Raw genomic sequence first — 24,794 nt, forward strand, 5'->3', positions numbered from 1 at the left:
ATAACGTGACTAACTTGGGATCATTGATCAAATAATTCCTTTCGTTCCTTCTCATCTTTCTTTTAACGTAAGCTTTTACCTTTCCTTATCTTTCTTCCTCCTTGTTGCGTGTATACTTTGCTTAGCTTAGTCTCCCACGCTTGCCGGAATTTCCGTACAACTCATATGATCTTCGAATATTTCTTTTGATTTTTACTTCCCGTTCACTACCCACGGTAGATTCCTCTTTCTTATGGAGGACATACAATGTTGTTGTGAAATTATTGTTACAAGACCATTTTCTCTTTAGGTCACTGTGCTTAGGTTGAAGCCTTTTTCCTCATTTCCTCAGCTAGTCCTTCATTGTAGTACTTAGGGAGCATTCTCTGACTCTTGTATAGCTGTGGGCTTATTACATTGTATACTCGACGGACCTCCTGATGTTCGTTCTTGCCTATACCTATCCGTAGTTACTTATCTCCACGCCCTGGAGCTTGTTGGTTGCTTTTAAACTTATATTTTGATTGTCTTACCAGTGACACTCTCTTTTATTTCCATAGAACTCGTACAATATCCTTTTAACTTCCCCATATGAACATATCTCAAGTATTATAATGCCATACTGCGAGGCTGAATTCCCTATGTTGGGGTTCATTCTGTTTATCTTGCACGATCTATTGATTTTTCTGTAACCTCTTGTCTAGTAATTATTAGGCTCTTCCTAAATTAATAAGCCAAGTATGATCAAAGCGATCGTGCTAGAACCACGGAACTCGGGAATGCCTAACACCTTCTCCCGCGTTAACAGAATTCCTTACCCGGATTTCTGGTTCGCGGACTGCATTACAGAGTCATATTTTCCTCGATTCGGGATTCAACCGGTGCTTGGGACACCATAAATCTTCCAAGTGGCGACTCTGAATGTTAAATAAATAATCCCGTTTCGACTGTCCTTTAATTGGAAAAACTCCCTTATATTTATACCCCTCTCGGGGGTGTAGTAAAAAAGAGGTGTGACATCCATCGAACTACCCTACAAAATAAATTAGTCAATTAACACCACCCATATACCCATGTATGGATCCACCCCTGACCATATAATTTGGGGGTTAACACCAGCGGGTAACTTTTCTGTCAGCTCGTGCTATAAAGCCCTTACTAAGCCACTCCATCACTATAATAATCATGGATGGATATGGAAATTGAAAACACTGCCAAAAATTAAAACATTTCTTATGTTTGACAAACCACAACAAACTGCCAACAAAAGACTATCTCTATACATTGGGAATTACCACCTCTAATATATGCACAATTTGTAACCTAGAAAAAGAGACCATTCCACACATACTACTTCAGTATGTGCATGCACGTAACTGTTGGAAAAACCTAAAGTTGGACCACCTTCTGCGATCATTAACCACTAACGGAACTCCCAATCATGTATGGCTTAAGCAACTTATTCGTCAAAAGGGTAATTTTTTATAACAATGGCTTACCTTCGCAATAGCTAATACCTTTTATATTATGGCACCTATGGAATGTGCGTAACAAAAATTATTTTGAAAATGTTACTATACAGCCTTCTACCAATACAATTGTCCAGTTAACCAGTGAACATATTTTCCTAACTAATACATGCACCCATAAAAGTCTTAAAATGACTAGGTATGTAAAATGGATTCCCCCTGCTCGGGGAATCATCATCCTAAATACAGATGTGGCTTTCAGCTCCCACAAACCACAAGCTGGCTTTTGGAGGGGGGGGGGGGTCTTCAGAAACCATAAGGGCGAATGGGTAACGGGATATGCGGGTCAACATCCATCGACCAATGTCATAGAAATAGAACTTATGGCACTACTACGTGGCTTGCAAATAGCAGTAGCATATCACCTAACTCCATTACAAATTCAGATGGATGCCCAACAGGTAATCACTTTATTGCACACACATACAATCCAACACTCATATTTGTTAAATGACTGCAGATTCCTGATCCGGCAACTGAGTGATCCAAAAGTCAGTCATATTTACAGGGAGCAAAATATAGTAGCAGATGGCCTAGAACACTTATCAACTAGAAACATCACTTTTTTGGCAGACCCTCCTCCTTTCATCATCGACCACCTCCTCAAGGATCAGCAAGGCAATATATCCAAGCAAAGGCCCAGCGTGGCTATTGGCGTTCATACACAAATTAACAAATTTTGTCAACCTTTGGATGGCCCATCTTCAAGCAATGGTTGTAGTAGCAGTAGCATTAATATAACTGATGTACCCATGTACTATAGTATAGCTACGTCTCCTTTTAGCAGTACCACTATTATAACTGATGTAGCAAGGCACCACACTGGAGGTTCTCCTCTTCCTAGTACTTTTTGTAACACTGTCAATGAGCAGCCGCTCCATGTAACACATTTTTAATTATAATATAAAGTAGTCGTTTAAAACAAAAAAAACAAAAAAAAGGCTCCTATAGTCTACAATTTCGGTAATTTATATTAAGTTTGAGGTGATCTAGAGAATCGAAAGCATAGTCGAGGCAAGTAAAACTTTAAGCTTTGATACTTACTTTTTCAAAACCAGTTTTGAAAATGTATTTCGTCTGCATGGTCCATCTATTGGGACAAACACGTGCTTGGCAGAATCGGTAGTCTTTGATTAGCCACAAATATATTATTTTATGAAAATTATTAAAACTATTTTATAAGTTATTTGATAGTGTGAGTCGGCTGTGAGCCATGATATTGGAGCATTGTGTATGCTTTTGTACAACACCAAATCATTGTGTATGCTTCTTGATATTATTGGAGCATTGTGTATACTTATTGATATAATTAGGGCATTGTGTGTGCTTCAATGGGGGTATTATGTATGCTTCGTCACATAATTGAGGCATTATGGTGCCGTCGTGGACTCGTCGGGGTGTTGGTTAATTTCCTTCACTACCGTTTATGACTGATTCTTAGTGTGTATTATATTGAGATATGTGTATCTTGCTAGTTAATTCTTATTAGTTATGTTGATAATACATTGAGTTTTCGTATGTTTATTGTGTTTATTAAATCGTGTTAGTTATGGTGTATTTGTATTTTCTAACACTTGTTCCAATGGTATTCAAAGTAGCTGGTCGAAGATCTTACGGGGTTATATTCATGTATAACTCACTCCTTACCTACATGTTCATGCAGATACTATTCGTGACGACGGAGCTAGTAGCTGACGAGTTCGCTAGAGTTGATCCATTTCTTGAGGTGAGCCACCGTATTATTTATGGAGGCTACCAAAAGAGTATTTATTATCTATTTATATGAATTCTTTTATTTTGGGGTTTACACATCCGATCTTGAGTCTTTTATAATTTTGTTAGAAGCTCCATGGTCTAGTTTGAGATTTGGGCTAGAGTGTTGTTCCTCCATTTTGGTTATTATTATTCAGAAATATTTATGGAACAATTTGGATCATTAATCATTCGCATTTAATTATTGAAATATTAGGGACTTGCATTTATTTCGGTTGAGTTTTGAATAAATGCTATGTATATGGTGTAAATTGGTTAGCAGGGTGCTAGTCACGTCTAGGTATTTTGGGACATGATAAATCCGCACGACAAAGAATGAAAGAAAGTGAAGTTTCCTAACAGTCCTGTAGCCTCTCGAAGATAAGTATAGACGTCACAGTACCGATCCGTAAAAATCTACTAGACTTGATCATGACTCGTGATACTTGAGAAACCTAGTACTCTAATACCAACTTGTTACAACCCAAACTCCCACGGGCATTGTGACGGTGCCTAATACCTCTTGCTCAGCAAGTCATCAATCAATAAGCAGTAATAAACTCAAATAACGATATAAAATGGTCTCAACAACGGAAATAATCATAAACAACTGAAGCCATAAGTCGTAACACAACTTAACCATTCCATGATCTGGTGTCAACAAGCACATGAGCACTACAAAATTTAAATACAAAGTCTAGTCCAAAATACAAAACTGTCTGAAAGATAGAACAATGATAGCATAAACAAAGCAGAAGGGGACTTCAAGGCCTGCGAACTGTAACAACGGCTACCTCGAATATCTAAGAATTGGTACGGGTTCCACCTGCTAACAATCACCCATCTCTGCAGTACCTGGAGCTACACATAAAGTGTAAAGTGCAGTATGAGTAAAACCGACCTCATGTACTCGATAAGTAACAAGCCTAACCTTGGGCGGAAAGTAGTGAGGAGCTTGGCAAGTGCCCAACATTCAATACAAATAACCAATATCAATAATGATAGAATAATAAAGGTATAGAGACGTAGTTCAAGCAATATTAAATTCCACATTTTCATAAATAGCAAGAAAATAGGCATGTTTTCCTAGAATAACAATTAAAGCATAAATTTCTTCATAGAAATCATCTAACATGGTTTTTATCTGTCTAAGGCAATGATCAAAATCACTAGTCCCAATATGGGGCTTGGTGCACTCGTCACCTCACAATCAATACCACTCAGTCCAATGTAGTTCCTGGGGTATGTGTCACCTCAAAATCAATACCAAATCGGCTATATGATCCAAGCTCAGTCATTAACCGGTCATGTCTCAAATATTCAATCTCACAATACTTAGCTCAACCCGTGCCATACATATAAGGGCATCAACAATATGTGATATAATATATAAAGAATGTACAGAGACAGTGATACAATATATGGATATAGTATCATGACTGAGAGTATGGTTACAATTAAGGCAAACAGCTCAAAATAGCAAGAATAGCTCTATCATGTCTAAAACAGATAAACACATAGCCTAGATATGATATAGCATGAATAATAGCTCAAGTAGCCATACAAGTAGAGAAAATACGGATATAATGAGGCATAATAGCAAAACAAGGCACATAATAGCTAAAGATCTAACCGGATCATGAATAACCCCGATATACGCACATATGCCCGTCACGTAGTATATGCGTCACCCCCAACACATCTATAATATCATTGGCAACAGAGAAGTTACCCTCAAACCAAGTTTAGACATGTTACTTACCTTGAAGCACGTGAATCAATACTCCAAAAATCCCTTCCCACGGGAAACAATATCAAACCAACTCGGAATAACCTTAAATTTTGCACACAAGTTCCAAATCACGTAACAAACCTATTCCAACTCCCGAAACTACAATCCAATCCCGATAACATCAAAGTCAACTCTCGGTCAAACTTATAAACTTTCAAAACCTCCAAATTGCCAACTTCCACCAATTAGCGCCAAAATCTTCTATGAACATCCAAATGCAAATCCGGGCATATGCCCAAGTACAAAATCACTATACGAACATAATAAAACTATCAAAACTCCGATCCGGGGTGAAATATATAAATATCAAACTTGGTTAACTCTTCCAACTTAAAGCTTCCTAGTTGAGAATTATTTTTCCAAATCAATCACGAATCACATGAAAACCAAAATCGACGATTCACGCAAGTCGTAAATACATCATATAAAGCTACTCAAGACTTCAAATAGCTGAACGTAATGCAAATGCTCAAAACGACCGGTCGGATCATTACAATGCGACTACGGGTAATGATTATTATTGGTATTGATATTGAGATCTAGTTGCACTCTACAATGGATAGAAAGTCTTGTAGTTATTCTTGGTTTTTATTCTCCATTATGGTGTTGCGTTATAAGGTTATGCCATGATGTTATTTCTTGCTTGTTATCTATTCTCTTATTTAATTTTATGACTTTACACGTGTCTCTATATTGCCATTGCTTTTCTGCTTATTACTTGTACAAGTTTATATTGCCTCGTAATAGCTTCTTCACTACCTTGTCGAGGTTAGACTTGATACTTACTAAGTACATATGGTCGGTTATACTTATGCTATACCTAGGCACTTCTTGTGCAAATCCCGGTGTTGATCCCAGCGGCGCTCACAGAGGTAGTTAGCTCGGACTATTCTAGAGATTTGAGGTAGTATTGCATGGCGTTCGCATACCCTCGAGTCCCCTACATATCCCTATTTACTTTTATTATACCAGACAATATTGTATTTTCTTTGAAGATTTTGTATTTAGTACTTTTAATGGCTCCTGTACTTGTGACACCAAATCTTGAGATAGTTTTAGACATCCATGTGTTGTAGCCTAATTATATTTATGAGATTTCATACTTTATCTTTATTATCACTTTTAGCATGCCTCAGAAACTATTTACATTCGGTAGCCTTAAAGTGTATATTTGTATAATTTTTATATATAACATTCAAGAAAGTGTATAGAATATATATATATGGGCCAAGCTTATTTTGGCCAAAAGTGCTTTTTAGGACAAACGCGTTTTCTAAGAGCCTGTTTGGATTGACTTATTTTAAGTGCTTTTAAGCAAAAATAGCTGTTAAGCCATTTTGTAGTATTTGGATAAAGTAAAAAAGTGTTTTTAAGCACTTGTTTTTAAGCTAAAATGACAAAAATAAGCCAAAAGTCAAAAGCTAGAATTCCTAACTTAGAGCCCGTTTGGATTAGCTGATTTGAAGTAGCTGATAAACATTAGGTGCTGAAACCGATTTAATAAATAAATAGTTACATGTTTGGGTACAAGTGCTGAAATTGATAATAAGTTGTTGCAGTATTTGATAAAAAAAAGTGCTGATAAGCTATTTTTATGTGAAAATGACTTAAATAACCTTAGAACTGTTTACACTTATAAGGGCGTACACTACAAAAAAAAACTGAAAGTAGCTACGAACGTCGTCGATAATCTGTTGCTAAAACGCTCGTAGCTAGCAGAATCTTTTGATAATTCGTCGCTAAATGAGATTTGCGACGGATTTTTCTGTTTAGCTACAGAATTTGTCTGTCGCTAAAATTTATTTTATTTAGTAGTGGTAATTTCTTCAAAATTTTAGATTCCGGATCGATTCAAATACAAAATATTCTATTTGTCATTTTATTTTAAATATAATTGTGCTTAGATAAGATAATTTTTATGATAAATATAATTTATTTTATGATAAACATATAATCATAAGTTATAATAACTAGTAAATTGACAAAAATTTCTTAGTAAAAAATAAACCTAAATAAGACAAATTATTTGAAGAGAAACAAATATTGTCTTCATCACCACAACACTTACAAAGCAATACACTAAAAATGCAAAGCAATAGAGAATTTGCTTATCTTAAATAGTCAATGAGAATTGCAGACTTGAAGAGGTAGGGGTGGGGAGAGGGGAGATGGGAAGATTAGGTTGAAAAAAAACTTGAGGCAGTGATTATCGATATAGGAGTTTTGTTCTAAAAAGAATATTTTAAGGATAAAATAGTAAAAATTTTAGTCAAACTTAGAGTGCTTATAAGCTAAAAATTCATAAGCTGGGGGTGACCAGCTTATGACTTTTGGCTTATTTTTGACTTTAAGCACTTGACTTATAAGCACTTTTAACTTTACCAAACGCGTACATAAGCCTAAAAGTGCTTATAAGCTAGTTTGACCAGCTTATAAGCTTAGCCAAACACCCTTTTATACCTTAAAAGTTATTTTGGCTTAAAAGTCACTTAAAATAAGTCCATCCAAACGGCTCTAAATGTTAAAATATTTTACCAAGCTTTTAGAAGAAAAAAAATACTTTTGAGTAGTCTTGAGAAGAGAAGGAAATAAATTGTTTTCAAAATACCTTTTAAAAAAATAATTTTGAGAAGAATATACTTAAAAACACCTTTTTAGAAACTTGGCCAACCATTAATTGTCAAAAATAACCGAAATACAAACGGCTTCTATCTCAAAAGTATCAAACGGAGTACTATTTTTTCTTAAGGGTATTGCTGTAATTCTCATTCCCAAAGTTTAAAGAAAAGAACCATAGGAAACACTAGAGACCCTTTTCTTCCCGAGTCCGCTTTCTTTTCTTGCTACTACTATTTCCGATCAGTTGAACGAATTCTGGATTCATCAATCATCGGCCACAGGGAATTTTAGGGCAGATTTTTTTTGTGAATTTGAAGAAAAAGAAATTATGTTTTTCTCTGGTGATCCTTCGACGAGGAAGCGGGTCGATTTGGGTGGGCGCAGCTCCAAGGAACGTGACCGACAGAAGCTTCTGGAACAGACTCGTTTAGAGCGGAATCGTCGCCTCTGGTTGCGTCAGCAGAACTGTGCTGCCATCAAAATTCAGGTTTCTTTTCTGCTATTGTTTCTCCTTTTTTTTTCTTTGTTGGGTTTGAGAAAAGTTTTAATGTGGGTGTATCTTGGGGGGGGGGGGGGTAAAAATTTAACGTTTTACCCAATAGTTAAAGTTTGGCAACTAATTTAGGATTGAGGCACTGTTGGTTGAGTGATATATTGATACTCAACTCAACTAGTTCGGGAGAGTTGATTGATTGATATATTGATAAACCAATAACTTAGAAGTTTACTTTTACTTTAGGTTGGAGTTGTGTATGATAAGATGTCTTTCTTTGAATCGAATGATGTATTACTAGTGCTTGCCGAGACGATGTATTACAATTCTGCTTTATTATGTGTGAGTAGAATTGGCAGCAACACCATGTCAGTATTTTTCAAGTAATATTTCTCATTTGGAGCACAATAGAAGCAAAAAATTCATATAAGCAATGGGATTAGGTGTAGTTATATTAGACTTACATTATTTAATTCTAGTTAGAGTGTGGTATGCTGCAACAACAACAACATACCCATTATAATCTCACATAGTGGGTCTGGGGAGGGTAGTGTGTACGCATATCTCAACCCTACCTTGTAGAGATAGAGAAGCTGTTTGCAATAGACCCCCGGCTTAGGAAAGCATAATCACCACATTAGTGGAAAGAAAAATAAGAAGGGACACCATCGAGAAGCCATGTAAAAGCAGCATAAATAGCAACAAGATAGTAAGATGACCAAAATGAAAGAAACGACAGGTAGTCATAGAAACCTAATACCATTAGAATGCGAGAGTACGTACTAATACTATCAGTATGAACAATCTAGACTACCTAACCTATTATCTTAATCCTCGACACCTTCCTATCAAGTGTCATGTCCTCAGTCAGTTGTAGCTGCGCCATGTCTTGCCTAATCACCTCTTCCCAATTTCTTCTTCGACCTACTTCTACCTCTCTGTAGGCCCTCCAATGTCAACCTCTCACGCCTCCTTACCGGGGTGTCTGTGCTTCCCCTCCTCATATATCCAAACCATCTAAGCTTCGCTTCTCGCATCTTGTCTTCAATAGGGGGCTACACCCACCTTGTCCCGAATAACTTCATTCCTAGTTCTATCTAACTTGGTGTGCTCGCACATCCATCTCAACATTCTCATCTCTGCTACTTTCATCTTCTGGACATGAGAGCTCTTGACTGCTCAATACTCATCGGTCTGACCACCACTCTGTAGAACTTACCTTTAAGTTTTGGTAACACTTTCTTGTCACACAAAATACCAAAATCAAGTCTCAATTTCATCCATCCCGCCCCAATACGATGTGTGACATCTTCGTCAATCTCCCCATCCCATGTATAATAGACCCAAGGTCTTCCCTTCCACTCCTTGATTTGCACCACTGAATTTACACTCTAAGTATTTTGTCTTAGTCCTGTTTAATTTGAAACCTTTAGACTCTGGGATCTGCCTCCACACCCCAATTTCTTCTTCGGCCTACCTCTACCTCTCCTTAGGCCCTCCAATGTCAATCTCTCACACCTTTCTTATCGGGGCGCCTGTGCTTCTCCTCCTCATATATCCAAATCATCTAAGCCTCACTTCCCGCATCTTGTCCTCAATAGGGGCAACACCCACCTTGTCCCGAATAACTTCATTCCTAATCCTATCTAACCTGGTGTGCCCGCACACCCATCTCAACATTCTCATCTCTGCTATTATCTTCTAGACATGAGAGCTCTTAACTAGCCAACACTCATCAGTTTGGCCACCACTCTGTAGAACTTACCTTTAAGCTTTGGTGATACCTTCTCTCAATTTCATCTATCCCGCCCCAATACGATGTGTGACATCTTCGTCAATCTCCTCATCCCTCTGTATAATAGACCCAAGGTACTTAAAACTTCCTCTCCTAGGATGACTTCTAAATCCAGCCTTGTTACCCCGTGAGTCGTACCACTGAACTTACACTCTAAGTATTCTGTCTTGGTCCTGTTTAACTTGAAACCTTTAGACTCCAGGGTCTCCTTCCACACCTCTAACCTCGCGTTAGCACCTCTTCGTGTTGCATAGGTACAAAATTTAACGAGTCTTTTTTTTTTGGATCATAGTCATTTGCCTTTAAATTATAAGTTGCTTCTCATTGGAATGAAATTAACCTGAACGGAATGGATTCTATATGAAGGTTCCATAAATGTGATGCAAGTTATTTTGGCATTGATTTTGTTAATTCATTTTCAGTACTTTTGGCATCCAATGATGCTTGCTGTAGTCAAGGATCTACTATGTTGCTGGTCTTTGTGTGGACTGAAAAAGGATGTCAAAGTGATTTAGTGCGAAATCCTAGCACGTGTATCGTGTGTATTTTGGAAAAAAAGGGACCGAAGACATATTTGAAGGAATTACTCAATCGTACATAATTAAAAACTTAAATGCTTACCGCTGTTAGCTTTCTATTATAAACTGAAAGATGTTTATGTGGTTAGCAATTTAATAACTTCTTTGTTTGGAATTCTATTTTGACATGGACTGTTTATGTACATACTATTGTACTTAAGCACTTCCTTTGTGGTTTTCCTTATAGTAATAATATTTACTTACCAATCAAAAGTTTTGTATTCATTTTGTATTGAGCCGTAGTCATTCGATAGACTGTTCTTTTAGACCAGCTGTGGTCTTCTTAGGATTAAGAGAGTGTTATTCGATTGTGTATTGATGGCTGCCAACTAGAGGGAATATTCTTGATCTTCTATGCAAAATTTTCAACTCCTTTGAGCAATCCCTGAATCATTTAGAATATACTTCAGGAGGCTACCTTTTGCACTTTCTTCTTCTCTTTCCCCATTTATTTGCCTCCATGTCTTGACGGTCTCCCCTACCCGTTCGGAAGGTACCCAAGAGACGTTATTTCGGAGGTACCACAGAGCATTAAACAAGCAGTAAACGAAATCCATATTCTTGACGCCGACTTAGAATTGTGGAGCAAGTGACCAATGCCCTTTCTCCCCTTCTTGCACATACAACACCACCACCAACAAACCCAGTGTAATCCCACGAGTGGGGTTTGGGGAGGTTAGTGTGTACGCAGACCTTACTCCTACCTTGTGAAGGTAGAGAGGTTGTTTCCGATAGACCCTTGGCTAAAGAAACAATAAACAAGAAGTGACCAACAATAGTAACACAAGAAAAAAACAAAGACACTATGTGTAACAAAGATCTAAAAATAAGAAATACAAGAGCACCACTAACAATACTGGTAAGAATGACACAATATGTAATAACAAAGGTCAAGAGACACAAAAATGTAAGAATAATACTAATACTACTGGTAAGACTAGGAGAAACTCTAGACTACCTATCAACCTACAATCCTAATTCTCGACCTCCAAACATTTCTATTGAGGGTCATGTCCTCGATAAGCTGAAGCAATGACATGTCCTGCATAATCACCTCTCCCCAATACTTCTTTGACCTATCTCTACTCTTCCTCAGACCCGCCATGGTCAACCTCTCACACCTCCTAACCGGGGCATCAATGTCTCTCCTCATCACGCGCCCGAACCATCTCAGCTTCGGCTCCCACAATTTGTCTTCCATAGGGGACACTCCCACCTTGTCCCTAATAACTTCATTCCTAATCTTATCTTTCCTGGCTCAACATCCTCATTTCGGCTACTCTCATCTTCTGGACATGGGACTTCTTGACTGGCCAACACTCAGCACCATACAACATAGTCAGTCTAATTACTGTTCTGTAGAACTTGCCCTTAAGTCTTGGTGGCACATTCTTATCACACAAAACACCAGATGCGAGACTATATTTCATCCACCCCGCTCCAATACGATATGTAACATCCTCGTCAATCTCCCCGTTACCTTGGATAACAGACCCAAGATACTTGAAACTCTCTCTCTTGGGAATGACTTGTGTATCAAGCTTCACGTCCACTTCTGCCTCATGCGTCCCCTCACTGAACTTGCACTCCAAGTATTTTGTTTTCGTCCTATTGGACTTGAAACCTTTAGACTCCAGGGTATGTCTCCAAACCTCCAACCCAGTGTTAATCCCACAGCGCGTCTCGTCAATCAGTACTATATTATCTGCAAATAACATACACCATGACACCTTCCCTTGGATTTGTCGCGTCAACACATCCATTGCCAGAGCAAATACATATGGACTAAGAGCCGATCCCTGATGTAACTCCATCAACATTGGGAAGTGTTCCGAGTCTCCTTCCATAGTCCTCACCCGAGTTTTAGCACCATCGTACATATCTCTAATCACCCTAGTGTATGCTACTGGGATGCCACTAACCTCCAAACATCTCCATAGGACCTCACTCGGGACTTTGTCGTAGGCTTTCTCTAGGTCAATGAACACTATATGCAAATTTTTCTTCCTCTCCCTATACTGCTCCACCAGTCTCCTCACAAGATGAATGACTTCTGTGATCGATCGTCCTGACTTGAATCCGAACTGGTTCTCAGAAATAGACACGCTTCTCCTCATCCTCCTCTCCACCACCCGCTCCCAAACTTTCATAGTATGACTCAACAACTTGATACCCCTATAATTGTTGCAATTCTGGACATCCCCTTTATTCTTGTACACCAGGATCATCAAGCTCCATCTCAATTCACCGGGCATCTTCTGCATCCTAAAAATGACATTAAACAATCCAGTAAGCCACTCCAAGCCTACCTGGTCCGCGTCCTTCCAAAGTTCTGCTGGAATTTCGTCCAGCCCAGTCGCTTTACCCCTGCTCATCTTCCGCATCTCCCACTCAACCTCCTCCACCTTAAAGCGCATGTAAAAACCATAATCTCGCTGGCTCTCTAAGTTCTCAAACTCACCAAGTACGATGTTCCTGTCACCATCCTCGTTTAAGAGTTTATGGAAATATGTCTGCCACCTAAGCCTAATAGACGTCTCATCCCACCAATACCTTACCATCCTCGTCTTTAATGCACCTCACTTGATTCAGGTCCCGAGCCTTCCTCTCTATAACCTTAGCTAACCTGTACAATCTCTTGTCATCGCCTTTACTCCCCAGCTCCTCATATAGGCGCCCAAACGCTGCATTCTTAGCCGTCGTGACCACTAATTTTGCCTCTTTCTTAGCCGTCTTATAGCACTCCCTATTCGTCCTCCTTTCCTCCTCGACTGTGCTCTCCACTAGTTTCAGATATGCTGCTTTCTTGGTTTCTACTTTTTCTTGGATTTCTTTATTCCACCACCAGTCCCCTTTGTGGTCTCCCACGCATCCGTTCGTGACCCCTAACACCTCTCTAGCAGCTTCCCTAATGCAATTCGCTGTCGCGGACCACATATTACTTGCGTTCCCACTACTCCTCCAGGCCCCCATAGCCACCAACTTCTCCCCCAACTCATGAGCTTTGTTTTTAGTCAAGGCTCCCCACTTGATTTTGGTTTGACCATACACCACTCTCTTCTTCCTCTTTCTTTTAATTTCCAGGTCCATTACTAAGAGCCTATGTTGTGTTGATAGACACTCCGGATAACCTTGCAATCAGCGCACAAGCCTCTATTGTCCTTCCTACAGAGAAGGTAATCAATCTGAGTCTTGGCCATCGTACTTCGGAAAGTGACCAAGTGGTCTTCCCTCTTCTGAAAACACGTGTTAGCTATCACCAAATCAAAAGTTTTAGCGAACTCCAACATCGAAATTCCTGCTTCGTTTCTACCTCCAAAGCCGAAACGCCATGCACATCGTCATAGCCCCTAGCAGTCTCCCCAATATGGCCATTAAAATCACCCCCTATGAAAAACTTCTCGGTAAGCGGGACACCTCGTCTAAATTCTCCCAGAAGTACCTCTTGACCTCCTCATCCAAGCCTGCTTGAGGCGCATATGTACTAATCATGTTTAAAGTGAACCCACCAAGGCACCAACCACTAGCTTAATAGTCATCAGCCTATCGTTCACTCTCCTAACATCTACCACTAGCTCCTTAAGATCCCTATCAACTAAAATACCTACTCCACTCTTGCCCCTAGCAACTCCTGAATACCACAATTTAAACCCGTTAACTTCCCGTGCTCTAGTTCCCACCCATCTAGTCTCCTAGATACACGCTATATTAATCTTTTTTTTCTGGAGAATCTTCCCTAACTCTCAAGACTTCCCCGTCAATTTCCCTATATTCCAGGCCCCAATCCTCAGCCTTGCGGTTCATTCACCACCCTTGCCCCCCCACCCTTGCCCCCGCCCCCTGCCCCATCCAAGGACATGACCTCACTCTACCATACCTCGCCCCAGCCACAATAATCTAAGGGATACTAAGCTAGTACTACTATAACACGCAACAGGGTAACTATTGCACCTTAAGGCACTAGTAGAAAGCAACTACAGAAAAACAAGTAATTGATGCAATTGAATGTGTAGTAAGTGGCAAAGACAAAGAACGATACAGAATAGATCAAAATATATAAAGAGAAAGAGAGACAGATTAAAATCAAAATATATTATGACAAAAGGATACAAAATAAGTCAAAATATATAAAGATAAAGAAAGATAGAACCTGGAACGTATTCGAGGATTTCTAGCCGTTGCCTCCGCCCATACTGAACTTTGTTTTAGTGGGGCCCGCTACTGAAGCCTGCTGTAACGCCTCCTGGAGTCGAGGTGTTGTTGTAGAACCAGATCCTAGCGTCACACACACCTTCACTGTCCCTGTCGGAGCTGTGCTTTACTGCCGGCAACAGGCCGCCGATGAACCTACAGAAGAGAACGAAAAGAGGTGAAAACGAGGGGGGGGGGTAGGGAGATAGGTTTCGTCTGGTCTAGGATAGGTAGGGAAAGATTCAAAGAAGAAAGGAAAAGAAAATAAAGAAAGAAAGGAGAAGAAGATGTAGGGCGAAGAGAGAGAAAGGGGGGAGGAGAGACGGAGCAGAAGGGGAGAAGAAGAGAGGAGTAGAAGAAGATGAGAAAGAGAAAAGGAGATGACTCACCTATATGTCCGACGTGGTTTTGCCAGAGTTGTCGGAGAACGAGAAGTTAGGGCTGTCGTTAAACCCAAAGAACGAACGAAAGAGAGACTATTATGCATATAACACCGTTGTCCTATTATGCATCCCTTATTTCTCAAAATGTGCGCTTTGAGAATGACATCCTAAGTAGCAGGCCATGCAAAGAAGGCTATCTTTAAGGGGCTCCGGTCCGCTTTTTTTAAATAACAGAGAAATCCCCGAAGGAAAATGGCGCATAGTTCGAAACTCGGGGATGATGGGCCCGTCCCTATATCCTTCTCCACTTAAATATCAAGCTTTTGTCTGTGCCAGGGTTCAAATCTGTGACGTGCCACACCCACACATCAGAAGCTGCGACCTTAAAGTTTGCATTTTTTCCTTTTGTTTAGATATTTACAATAAGATTCTTACGCTTTCGGCATTTTGCTCATGCTCTCGGCTCAGCGCCTTAACTTTTCGATTCTATCAGAAGGCTATAAATGTTTTGAAGAAGATGCTCCACTTCTTCCTATTGCTAATCCTATATAGGTATCATGGAGGATATATCCTAAAAATTTCGCGTGCTTCCTATCTTAGTAAGTCGGATGTCATTACATCTTTGTCATTTGCAAATACATTTAAGGAAAGGAATGTCTCTTTAAGGTTGACTCCCTGATGAGCGTAAATCAGTGTATAAAAATCAAAACTTGTGCTTGTCAAAGATAGTATAACAGATTGTTGAACCCACGAGGATTTGAATATTTCTACGCTATTTATCGTTGCTTGATTACAGTTTGAGAAAACTATAATTTGTGGAAGATGATCTTGAAAATTAATAATTACTAAATGAAGAGCTAACTAACACACTTGGAACAAACAATTATAATTAGAGAGTGTCACGACCCATTTTCTGAACAAGCCGGGACCGACACCCAATCGCTAAACACGACCGAGTGAACCATCTGCGCTTATCAAATCTATTGTAACTTCAAATTTTATATGCCACAAGGCACTACTGCAACCAAATACCTTTAAATAATTTAAATATCTAAAACAAGCCAACTTCAAAACTTTATTTTTAGTAACCATTGAAATACTGCTAAGTTATTATTATAAAAACATCTGAATCTTAACCTACCGACTGTGTCTATGAAGCCTCTACTGATAAACTGACGCACTGCTCAGGACATGAGATTTTCTGGCCAGTTCTCTAAGTAAATAATGAAATAGCTAAATAAAAACGACTCTAAGGAATACTTCACGAACAAAAGCGGAGCTTACCAATAGCACTGGAAGAGAAGGAAGTCCTAACTCGTAGCCTGCTCGCTTGCAAAACCGGTTCCTACGTTGTACCACAGACCAACATAGGTTCCCAAAAGAGAACGTCAGTACCATCCATTGTACTCAGTGAGTCTCAACGACAGGGGACGAAACTTTAATAACATATACATTACGAGCAAAGATTCTAAATACATGTAAAACATAAAGCTTATAAGAACAATTCTAAAATAATTGCATAATAACAGTTTATGAATATTCTTAAAAAAATTCTTTTCTTTTGATTTCTTATAAAAAAATACTTCACTTTATACTTCAGCGCTCATATATCATACTTTAGCATGGCTAAGTAATTTCTCAGCAACGAGACCCTCGGCTCGTGTGCTCCCTACTTTGGCACAAGTAGTTTCAGGAAGTCAACGCCTTGGTCAGGACCCTCGGCCTGGACGATGACCCCTTCTCAGAATAAAGGATACTCCCAAAAATCTTTTCTTTTTACATCTTCTTGTGACTTTTCAAGTCTAAATCTTTTCTTTTTGGAACATCATGTACATGCTCATGCTGGTATCCTTAAATGTAAAGCATTGCATAAGAATGAAATAAACATCTAGAAGTATTTCTAAAGATTCTTGCTACTTCATAAATTTTCAACATGAAAATAACATATAAGAATAACACCAAAATCTGAAAATTTATGCACATATATCATAATAAATCATCTAAACTTTTGCTAGAACAATTCTAAGCTAATAAGTACTCACTCGCTCCAATTAAGTAAATATAAACTCTTTTAAGCAATTCATCAAACACCTTGTATGCGTGCTTTTGTGAGTTAAATCACTTTAGAAAAGGGTTATATCAACTCACCTCAAAACTTCTCGAGCCAATACGTAGGCCCCAGTCCAATTTATACCTGTCAAATAATTGATTCTACAACAATCAGTGCATTTTAATTAATTTTAAAGTTTCACACCTAAACATGGAATTTACTGTTGATATAGAGGAAGAAGGAAATTAACTATTCTATTCTTACCTACTGCTACATTAGGATAATTGACAATAGGGAATTTTATATACCTGAGTTCAAGAATTAGTGATTTGTAAAGAACCCTAGAATTTTCGTTGCCTGTGTGAGTATTTCGCTGAACAACGCTTCTGTTTCTTGGGCAAACAGAATGTCGAGTTCTGTTTTTATTTTTCCTAAGGCGTAAGCCTTTTGCCTGCCAACTGCCAAAAGCCCTTTATGGGCTTTAGGTTGCACGTGATTTCTTTTGCTTTTTTTTTTTTTTTTTGACTTAACTAGTATTTAATTATTCCTACTTTTAATAATTAATAATAATAATAAAATTATTAATATTCCCCTAATTGTACCTCCAATTATTTATAAATAGAAAAGTAACTCAAAATCAATCACAAGGGATATAATCCGTAATAGAAGTATAATTTAAGATTATAAAAATTAAATTCTATATTTAGCGGGTCTTGAAACTTTTATAGATTTGAGGAGTGTTACAGAGAGATAAATGAGTTGAGTCAAGAATCCACTTATGGAGTAACTAGCGATTTTGACTACCTTTCACCAGCCCTTGTTAAAATATGAATGTTTCTTGCAAATACATTCCATCCCTCTAATACTTCTAATAATTGTACTCCTTTCGCTTATACAATTAACAGAAAGAAAAAAAAAAGTATAAAGATGTGAGGTAGTGTTCACTTATTCCCTATAGATAAAAATAACAGCGAAAAATGTAAGGAAAATGAAGATTACCTATGTAAGCTGGTGCTTTAGGTGCAAAAGTTCGGGTGAAGACGTCAATCATCTTTTACTATATTTTATGAGTGGCTACGCGCTTATGGAGGGTGTTCCTCGTCTTATTTGGGGTATATTGGGTGATGCCGGGCTCTGTGAGGGAGGTGTTGCATAGTTGGGCGCACATGAGGGGGAGGAAAAGTCCCAGGGCATGAAGCATTTCCCCTTTAGCTATCATGTGGTTTATTTGGAAAGCGATGAATAGAAGGGCGTTCGAAGGGTCGAACAAGATTGTGAAGACAGATTCTCATCACTCAGTTTTTCCCCCCGGCTTTGCCCTTGGGTTTGTCAACCATTTTGTTAAACTGTAGTATAGTCTTTTGTCTCTTGTGATGTTTGGTGTACTGAAGAGGTCCCTTGTTGTATAGAGGATTGGGTCACTTTTATTGAGAATCATATTTTGATGTAGTTTCTTTTTTGATATACTGATTTCGGGAGCTTGTTTTAAAGGATGTTTTTGCTCCTTTTATGTAATTCTCTGTACCATCTTGGTACCTTTAATAATAAAATTTACCTTATCAAAAGTAAAATAAAAATATATACTTCTTTCGAATATCTATGTGACAATTCTAAAGTTAAATACTATTTCCTTCTCTCGAATAGAATCAAATATTCAATAAAGAACGTCCTAAACTCATTTAAAGCAGTGTGAGAAATTGAGATACCTCTGGCAATTTATAAATCAATAACTCCTCAAGAAATCAAATGAACATATGAGATAAAAAGAAATTAATCACTCATTAAACCAAAGGTTTCATCAAAACTCAACTACAAGGAAATTATTCCATACTAAAGTTAACCATAAAAGTATTAATCATCAACAAGTTTATGATCCAAGAGAATAAAAGAGATGCCAAAATAAAGTCAAGAAGAAATTTTGAAGAAATCTTCTCTCTCTTGAAAGCTTGGGATCTTGTGCTTCTTTTCTCCTCCCCCCCCCCCAACTAAAAGCTGCCATATGCCAGAGTGTGGCCAAAAGTCCTTTCACAAATATTCAAAAGTCCTTTTATATCACTGAGTAGCCTTAGGAAATAAGGCCAAGCGAAATAAGCTTATTGAGCTATGCATTGCAATGCATAGGAATTTACTGCTGCAGTGCCATAATTCAGATCCACTGTTCCAGCGCACAGAATTTTACCGCTACAACGCCAGTTGCTGGTTTGACTCAACATCCCAAAGTAATTCACCAACAAATGTCTTCTCCACTTCTTGCGTCTTCTTTTGCTAGAATCTTGTGTATTTCCTCCTTGTTTCCTTCATTGCATAACTATCATAAAAATAACAAAACAAATTGAGGAATCACTCCAGTTAACCATAAACTCAACAATTCAAGCATGAAACAAGGCATAAACCATATGTTTTTGGAACAACTTGCAAAATGCTTTCATAATAATATGGAATTATAATAGAGAGATGGGATTTCCTTCACTTCTGTCGAAAAAAGTGAAAGCAATTCGATAAATCATGATGGATGACCTTACTCTAGAAATGAAGACTAAGGATTTCCGGCAACAATTCAATCGTTTATGTGAGAAAGCACGAGAGAAAATATTATTGATGTATTAATTATAATACAATGAGCCTTATTATAACTATACATATCCTATTCCTATTCAATGTGGGACTCGGACTAACTACATATTAATTACATAACTATCTAACACTCTCCCTCAAGCCGGTGCATACAAATCATATGTACCGAGCTTGTTACATATGTAACTAATACGAGGATCAGTGAGGGACTTGGTGAAAATATCTGCAACCTGATCATTCGATTTCACAAACTTTGTAGCAATATTTCCTGAGAGTATCCTTTCTCTGACAAAGTGATAGTCAATCTCAATGTGTTTAGTTTTCTTATGGAACTTCATATTCGATGCAATATGAAAGACAACTTGATTATCACACAAGTTCTATTTGGCCGATCTCACCAAATGTCAACTCCTTGAGCAACTGTTTGATCCCAGTTAGCTCACATGTTGCCATAGCCATTGCTCAATATTCTGCTTCTGCATTAGATCGAGCAACTACATTCTGTTTCTTACTCTTCCAGGACACCAAATTACATCCTACTAAAACACAATATCCAGACGTAGACTGCCTATCAGAGGGGAGGGGAGATCGACGAGGATGTCACACATCGTATTGGAGTAGGATGGATGAAGTGGAGGTTAGCATCTGGAGTTTTGTGTGACAAGAGAGTGCCACCGATTCTCAAAGGTAAGTTCTATAAAGCGGTGGTTAGACCGACAATGATGTATGAGGCTGAGCGTTGGCCTGTTAAGAACTCACATACCCAGAAGATGAAAGTAGCAGAAATGAGGATGCTGAGGATGTGCGGGCACACTAGGATCGATAAGATTAGGAATGATGATATTCGGGAGAAGGTGCAAGTGGCTCCCATTGAGGACAAGATGCGGGAAGCGAGGCTCAGATGGTTCGGGCATGTTCAGAGGAGAAGTCCAGATGCTCTGGTAAGGAGGTGCGAGCAGCTAGTTGTGGAGGGGACGAGAAGAGGTAGAGGGCGGCCTAAGAAGTATTGGGGAGAGGTGATCAGACATGATATGGCGAGACTTCAAATTTCCGAGGACATGACACTTGATAGGAAGTTGTAGAGGTCGAGTATTAAGGTTGTAGGTTAGGAGGTAGTTGAGTCTTGCCTTACTTATGCCTTTGCGAGACTAGTCTGGTAGGGTTTCTAGTTCCATTGTTGCGTCTTACTATTTCAGTGCATGACGTATTTAATAATTATCGCTTTACTTTGTATCTTTCTTCTGGATTTCATGTTCATATTTTTTCTTATTATTTCTGTAGTGATACTAATATTCTCTGCTTTTGTCCTTTTGTTCTCTTGTGCCGAGGGTCTTTCGGAAACAGCCTCTTTACCCCTTCGGGGTAGAGGTAAGGTGTGCGTACAGACTACCCTCCCCAGATCCCATTAGTGGGATTTCACTAGGTTGTTGTTGTTGTTGCCTATCAGGTGATCCTGCCCAATCAGCGTCTGAGTATCCAACGATCTGCTCATGACATCGATCCTCAAACAATAATCCGTTGCATGGAGCTGATTTTATATACAGAAGAATACGAACAACTGCATCCCGATGAGAATCCATAAATTGACTCAACACTCGCGTGAAAGGAAATGTCAGGTCTAGTCATTGTGAGGCAATTTAATTTACCAACCAACCGGCTATATCTTACAGGATCGCTAAGCAGCTCCCTTTGTCCTAGCAGAAGTTTTGAATTCAGATCCATAAGATTGTCAACAGGTCGTAAACCTGTCATTCTTGTCTCCTCAAGAATGTTTAAAGCATACTTCCGTTGTGAGATCACAATACCTGAGTTGGACTGAGCGACCTCAATACCCAGAGAATACTTTAATTTGCCCAAATCCTTAGTCTGAAAGTGCTGAAAGAGATGTTGCTTCAACTTAGTAATACCATCCTAAGCATTGCCGGTAATAACAATATCGTCAATATAAACCACCAGATAAATACAGAGATTTGAAGCAGAATACCGATAAAACACAGAGTGATCAGCTTCACTACGAGTCATGCCAAACTCCTGAATAACTGTGCTCAACTTACCAAACCAGGCTCGCGGAGACTGCTTCAGACCTTAGAGTGACCGACACGACTGACATACTTAGCGACTAGACTCCGCCGGAGCAATAAAATCAGGTGGTTGCTCCATATAAACTTCATCCTCAAGCGTGAAGAAAAATATTTTTAATGTCCAATTGATAGAGAGGCCAATGACAAACAACAACCATGGGTAGAAAAAGGCGGACTGATGCTATTTTAGCCACGGGAGAGAAAGTATCACTGTAATCGAGTCAAAATATTTGAGTATACACTTTGTCAATAAGACGAGCCTTAAGTCAATGAAACTTGCCATCTGGACCAACTTTGACTGCATAAGCCCAACGAGAACCAACAATAGATTTTCCTAATGGAAGAGGAACAAGCTCCCAAGTATCACTCATATGTAAAGTAGATATCTCGTCAATCATAACCTGTCGCCATCTTGGACGAGACAGTGCTTCACTTGTAGACATAGGGATGGAAATAGAGAACAAAGATGATACAAACGCATAATGGGGTAATGATAGACGGTGATAACTTAAACTGACATAATGGGCATTAAGATTAAGTGTGAACCGTATACCTTTCCGAAGCGCAGTCAGTGGACTAGGATGTGACAAATATGCAGTAAAAGTATAGTCAAGTGCGGCACGTGAATCAGCCAGGCCTGATGCTGGGTGCGGACGATGATGATAAGTCGAGAGTGGTGTTCCTGTGGCTAGGGATATAGGAGGAGCAACACTAGATTCCTCAATGGTTGGTATGGGTAAGGCTTCTATGGTTGAGGATGTAGGGGGAGCTATAGGTGGAGGAGCTGGAGCTAGAGTTGGAGCTGTAGGCGATGGAGCCGTGGAGGAAGATGAAGGGAAATTTGTGACTGAATCTCCAAAAGATAGAACTGGTAGCACCTCAGATATGTCTAAATGATCACCTAGGCCTGTGAAGTATGGCTGCGTTTCAAAAAAGGTAACATTAGCAAACATAAGGCGTTGCGGGAGGTCAGGTGAATGGCATTGATATCCCTTTTGTGTTCTCGAAATGTCTAAATGGCAGGTCTAGTCACTGTGAGGTAATTCAATTTGCCAACCAACCTCCTATACCTTATAGGATCTCTAAGAGGTTCTCCCAGTCCAGGCAGAAGCTTAGCATTCAGATCCATAGAAGTGTCAACAGGTCTGCAGCCCATCATTCCAGTCTCCTCAAGAATGTCTAAGGCATGCTTCCTCTGTGAAATAACAATACCTGAGCTAGACTGAGCGACCTCAATGCTTAGAAAATACTTCAATCTGCCAGATCCTTAGTTTGGAAGTGTTGAAAGAGATGCTGCTTCAGATTAGTAATACCATCCTAATCATTGCCAGTAATAACAATATCATCAACATAAACCACCAGATAAATACACAGATTAGGAGCAGAATGCCGATAAAACACAGAGTGATCAGTTTCACTACGAGTCTTGCCGAACTCCTAAATAACTGTGCTCAACTTACCAAACCAAGCTCGAAGGGACTGTTTCAAACCATATAGTGACTGGCACAATCGGCATACAAGACCACTAGACTCCCCCTGAGCAACAAAACCAGGTGGTTGCTTCATATAAATTTCTTCCTCAAGATCATTGTGGAGAAAAACATTCTTAATGTCTAACTGATAAAGAGGCCAATGACATACAACAGCCATGGACAAAAAGAGACGAATAGATGCTACTTTAGACACGGGAGAGAAAATGTCACTATAATCAAGCCCAAAAATCTGAGTGTATCCTTTTGCAACAAGATGAGCCTTAAGCCGATTAACCTAACCATCTGAGCCGACTTTGACTGCGTAAACCCAACGACAACCAACAATAGACTTACCTGAAGGAAGAGGAACAAGCTCCCAAGTGCCACTCGCATGTAAAGCAGACATCTCGTCAATCATAGTCTGTCACCATCCTGGATGAGAGAGTGCCTCACCTGTAGACTTAGGGATAGAAACCGTGGACAAATATGATATAAAAGCATATTGAGGTGATGACAGACGATGATAACTTAAACCGACATAATGAAAATTTGGATTGTGGATCGTACACCTTTGTGGAGTGCAATTGGTTGACTAAGAGGAGACAAGTCCGCAGTAGGTGCAGAATTTGATGCAGGACGTGAATCACCTGGGCCTGATGCTGGACGTGGACGACGATGATAAGTCAAGAGTGGTGGAGCTGCAGAAGGTTGAACTGGACTAGGTGGTGAAACTTGAGCTATAGGTGTTGGAGCTGCAACTGGAACTGTAGGTGGTGGAGCTGGAGTTGTAGAGGAAGATGAATGGGAGATAGTGACTGAATCTCCAAAGGATGAAACTGGTAGCACCTCAGAAATATCTAAGTGATTACCTGGACCTGTGAAGTATGATTGGGTTTCAAAGAAGGTAACATCAGAAGACATAAAGTACCGCTGGAGGTAAGGAGAATAGCATCGATACACCTTTTGTGTTCTCGAGTAAACCATAAACACGCACTTAAGAGCACGAGGAGCTAACTAATCTTTTCCTGGAGTTAGGTTATGAACAAAACACATGCTTCCAAAGACACGGAGTGGAGGAGAGAACAAAGGTAAGTGGGAAAATAGGACAAAGAATGGATCTTGATTCTGGATAGCTGAAGATGACATACGATTAATAAGATAGCAAGATGTAAGAACTGCATCCCCCCAAAAACGCAACAGAACATGAGATTGTATGAGTAGGGTACGAGCTGTTTCAATAAGATGTCTATTTTTTCAGCTACCCCATTTTGTTGAGATGTGTACGGACAAGATGTTTGATGAATAATCCCACGAGAGTTCATAAACTGCTGAAATGGAAAAGAAAAATACTCTAGGGCATTATCACTACGAAATATGTGGATAGAAACCCCAAATTGATTTTGTATTTCAGTGTGGAAGGTCTGGAAAATAGAAAACAACTTAGATCGATTTTTCATCAAAAATATCCTAGTGCGGAATAATCATCAATGAAACTGACAAAGTAGT

At 39.1% G+C, this 24,794-nt stretch overlaps 1 protein-coding gene across 2 annotated transcripts in view; it reads left to right on the plus strand.

Annotated features, from left to right (window-relative positions):
* Window positions 1–7,842: 7,842 nt before the first annotated feature.
* Window positions 7,843–24,794, plus strand: part of LOC104228329 (E3 ubiquitin-protein ligase UPL6) — a 69,297-nt gene continuing 52,345 nt past the window's right edge. For both annotated transcript variants that reach the window (XM_070155794.1, XM_070155795.1), the window contains exon 1: window positions 7,843–8,158. In XM_070155794.1, coding sequence (XP_070011895.1) covers window positions 8,000–8,158 — 159 coding nt within the window. In that variant the 5' untranslated portion in view covers window positions 7,843–7,999. The remainder of the gene's footprint in view (window positions 8,159–24,794) is intronic.

The sequence above is a fragment of the Nicotiana sylvestris genome, chromosome 9 (assembly GCF_000393655.2).
Source record: "Nicotiana sylvestris chromosome 9, ASM39365v2, whole genome shotgun sequence".
In the NCBI taxonomy this organism is placed as follows: Eukaryota; Viridiplantae; Streptophyta; class Magnoliopsida; order Solanales; family Solanaceae; genus Nicotiana; species Nicotiana sylvestris.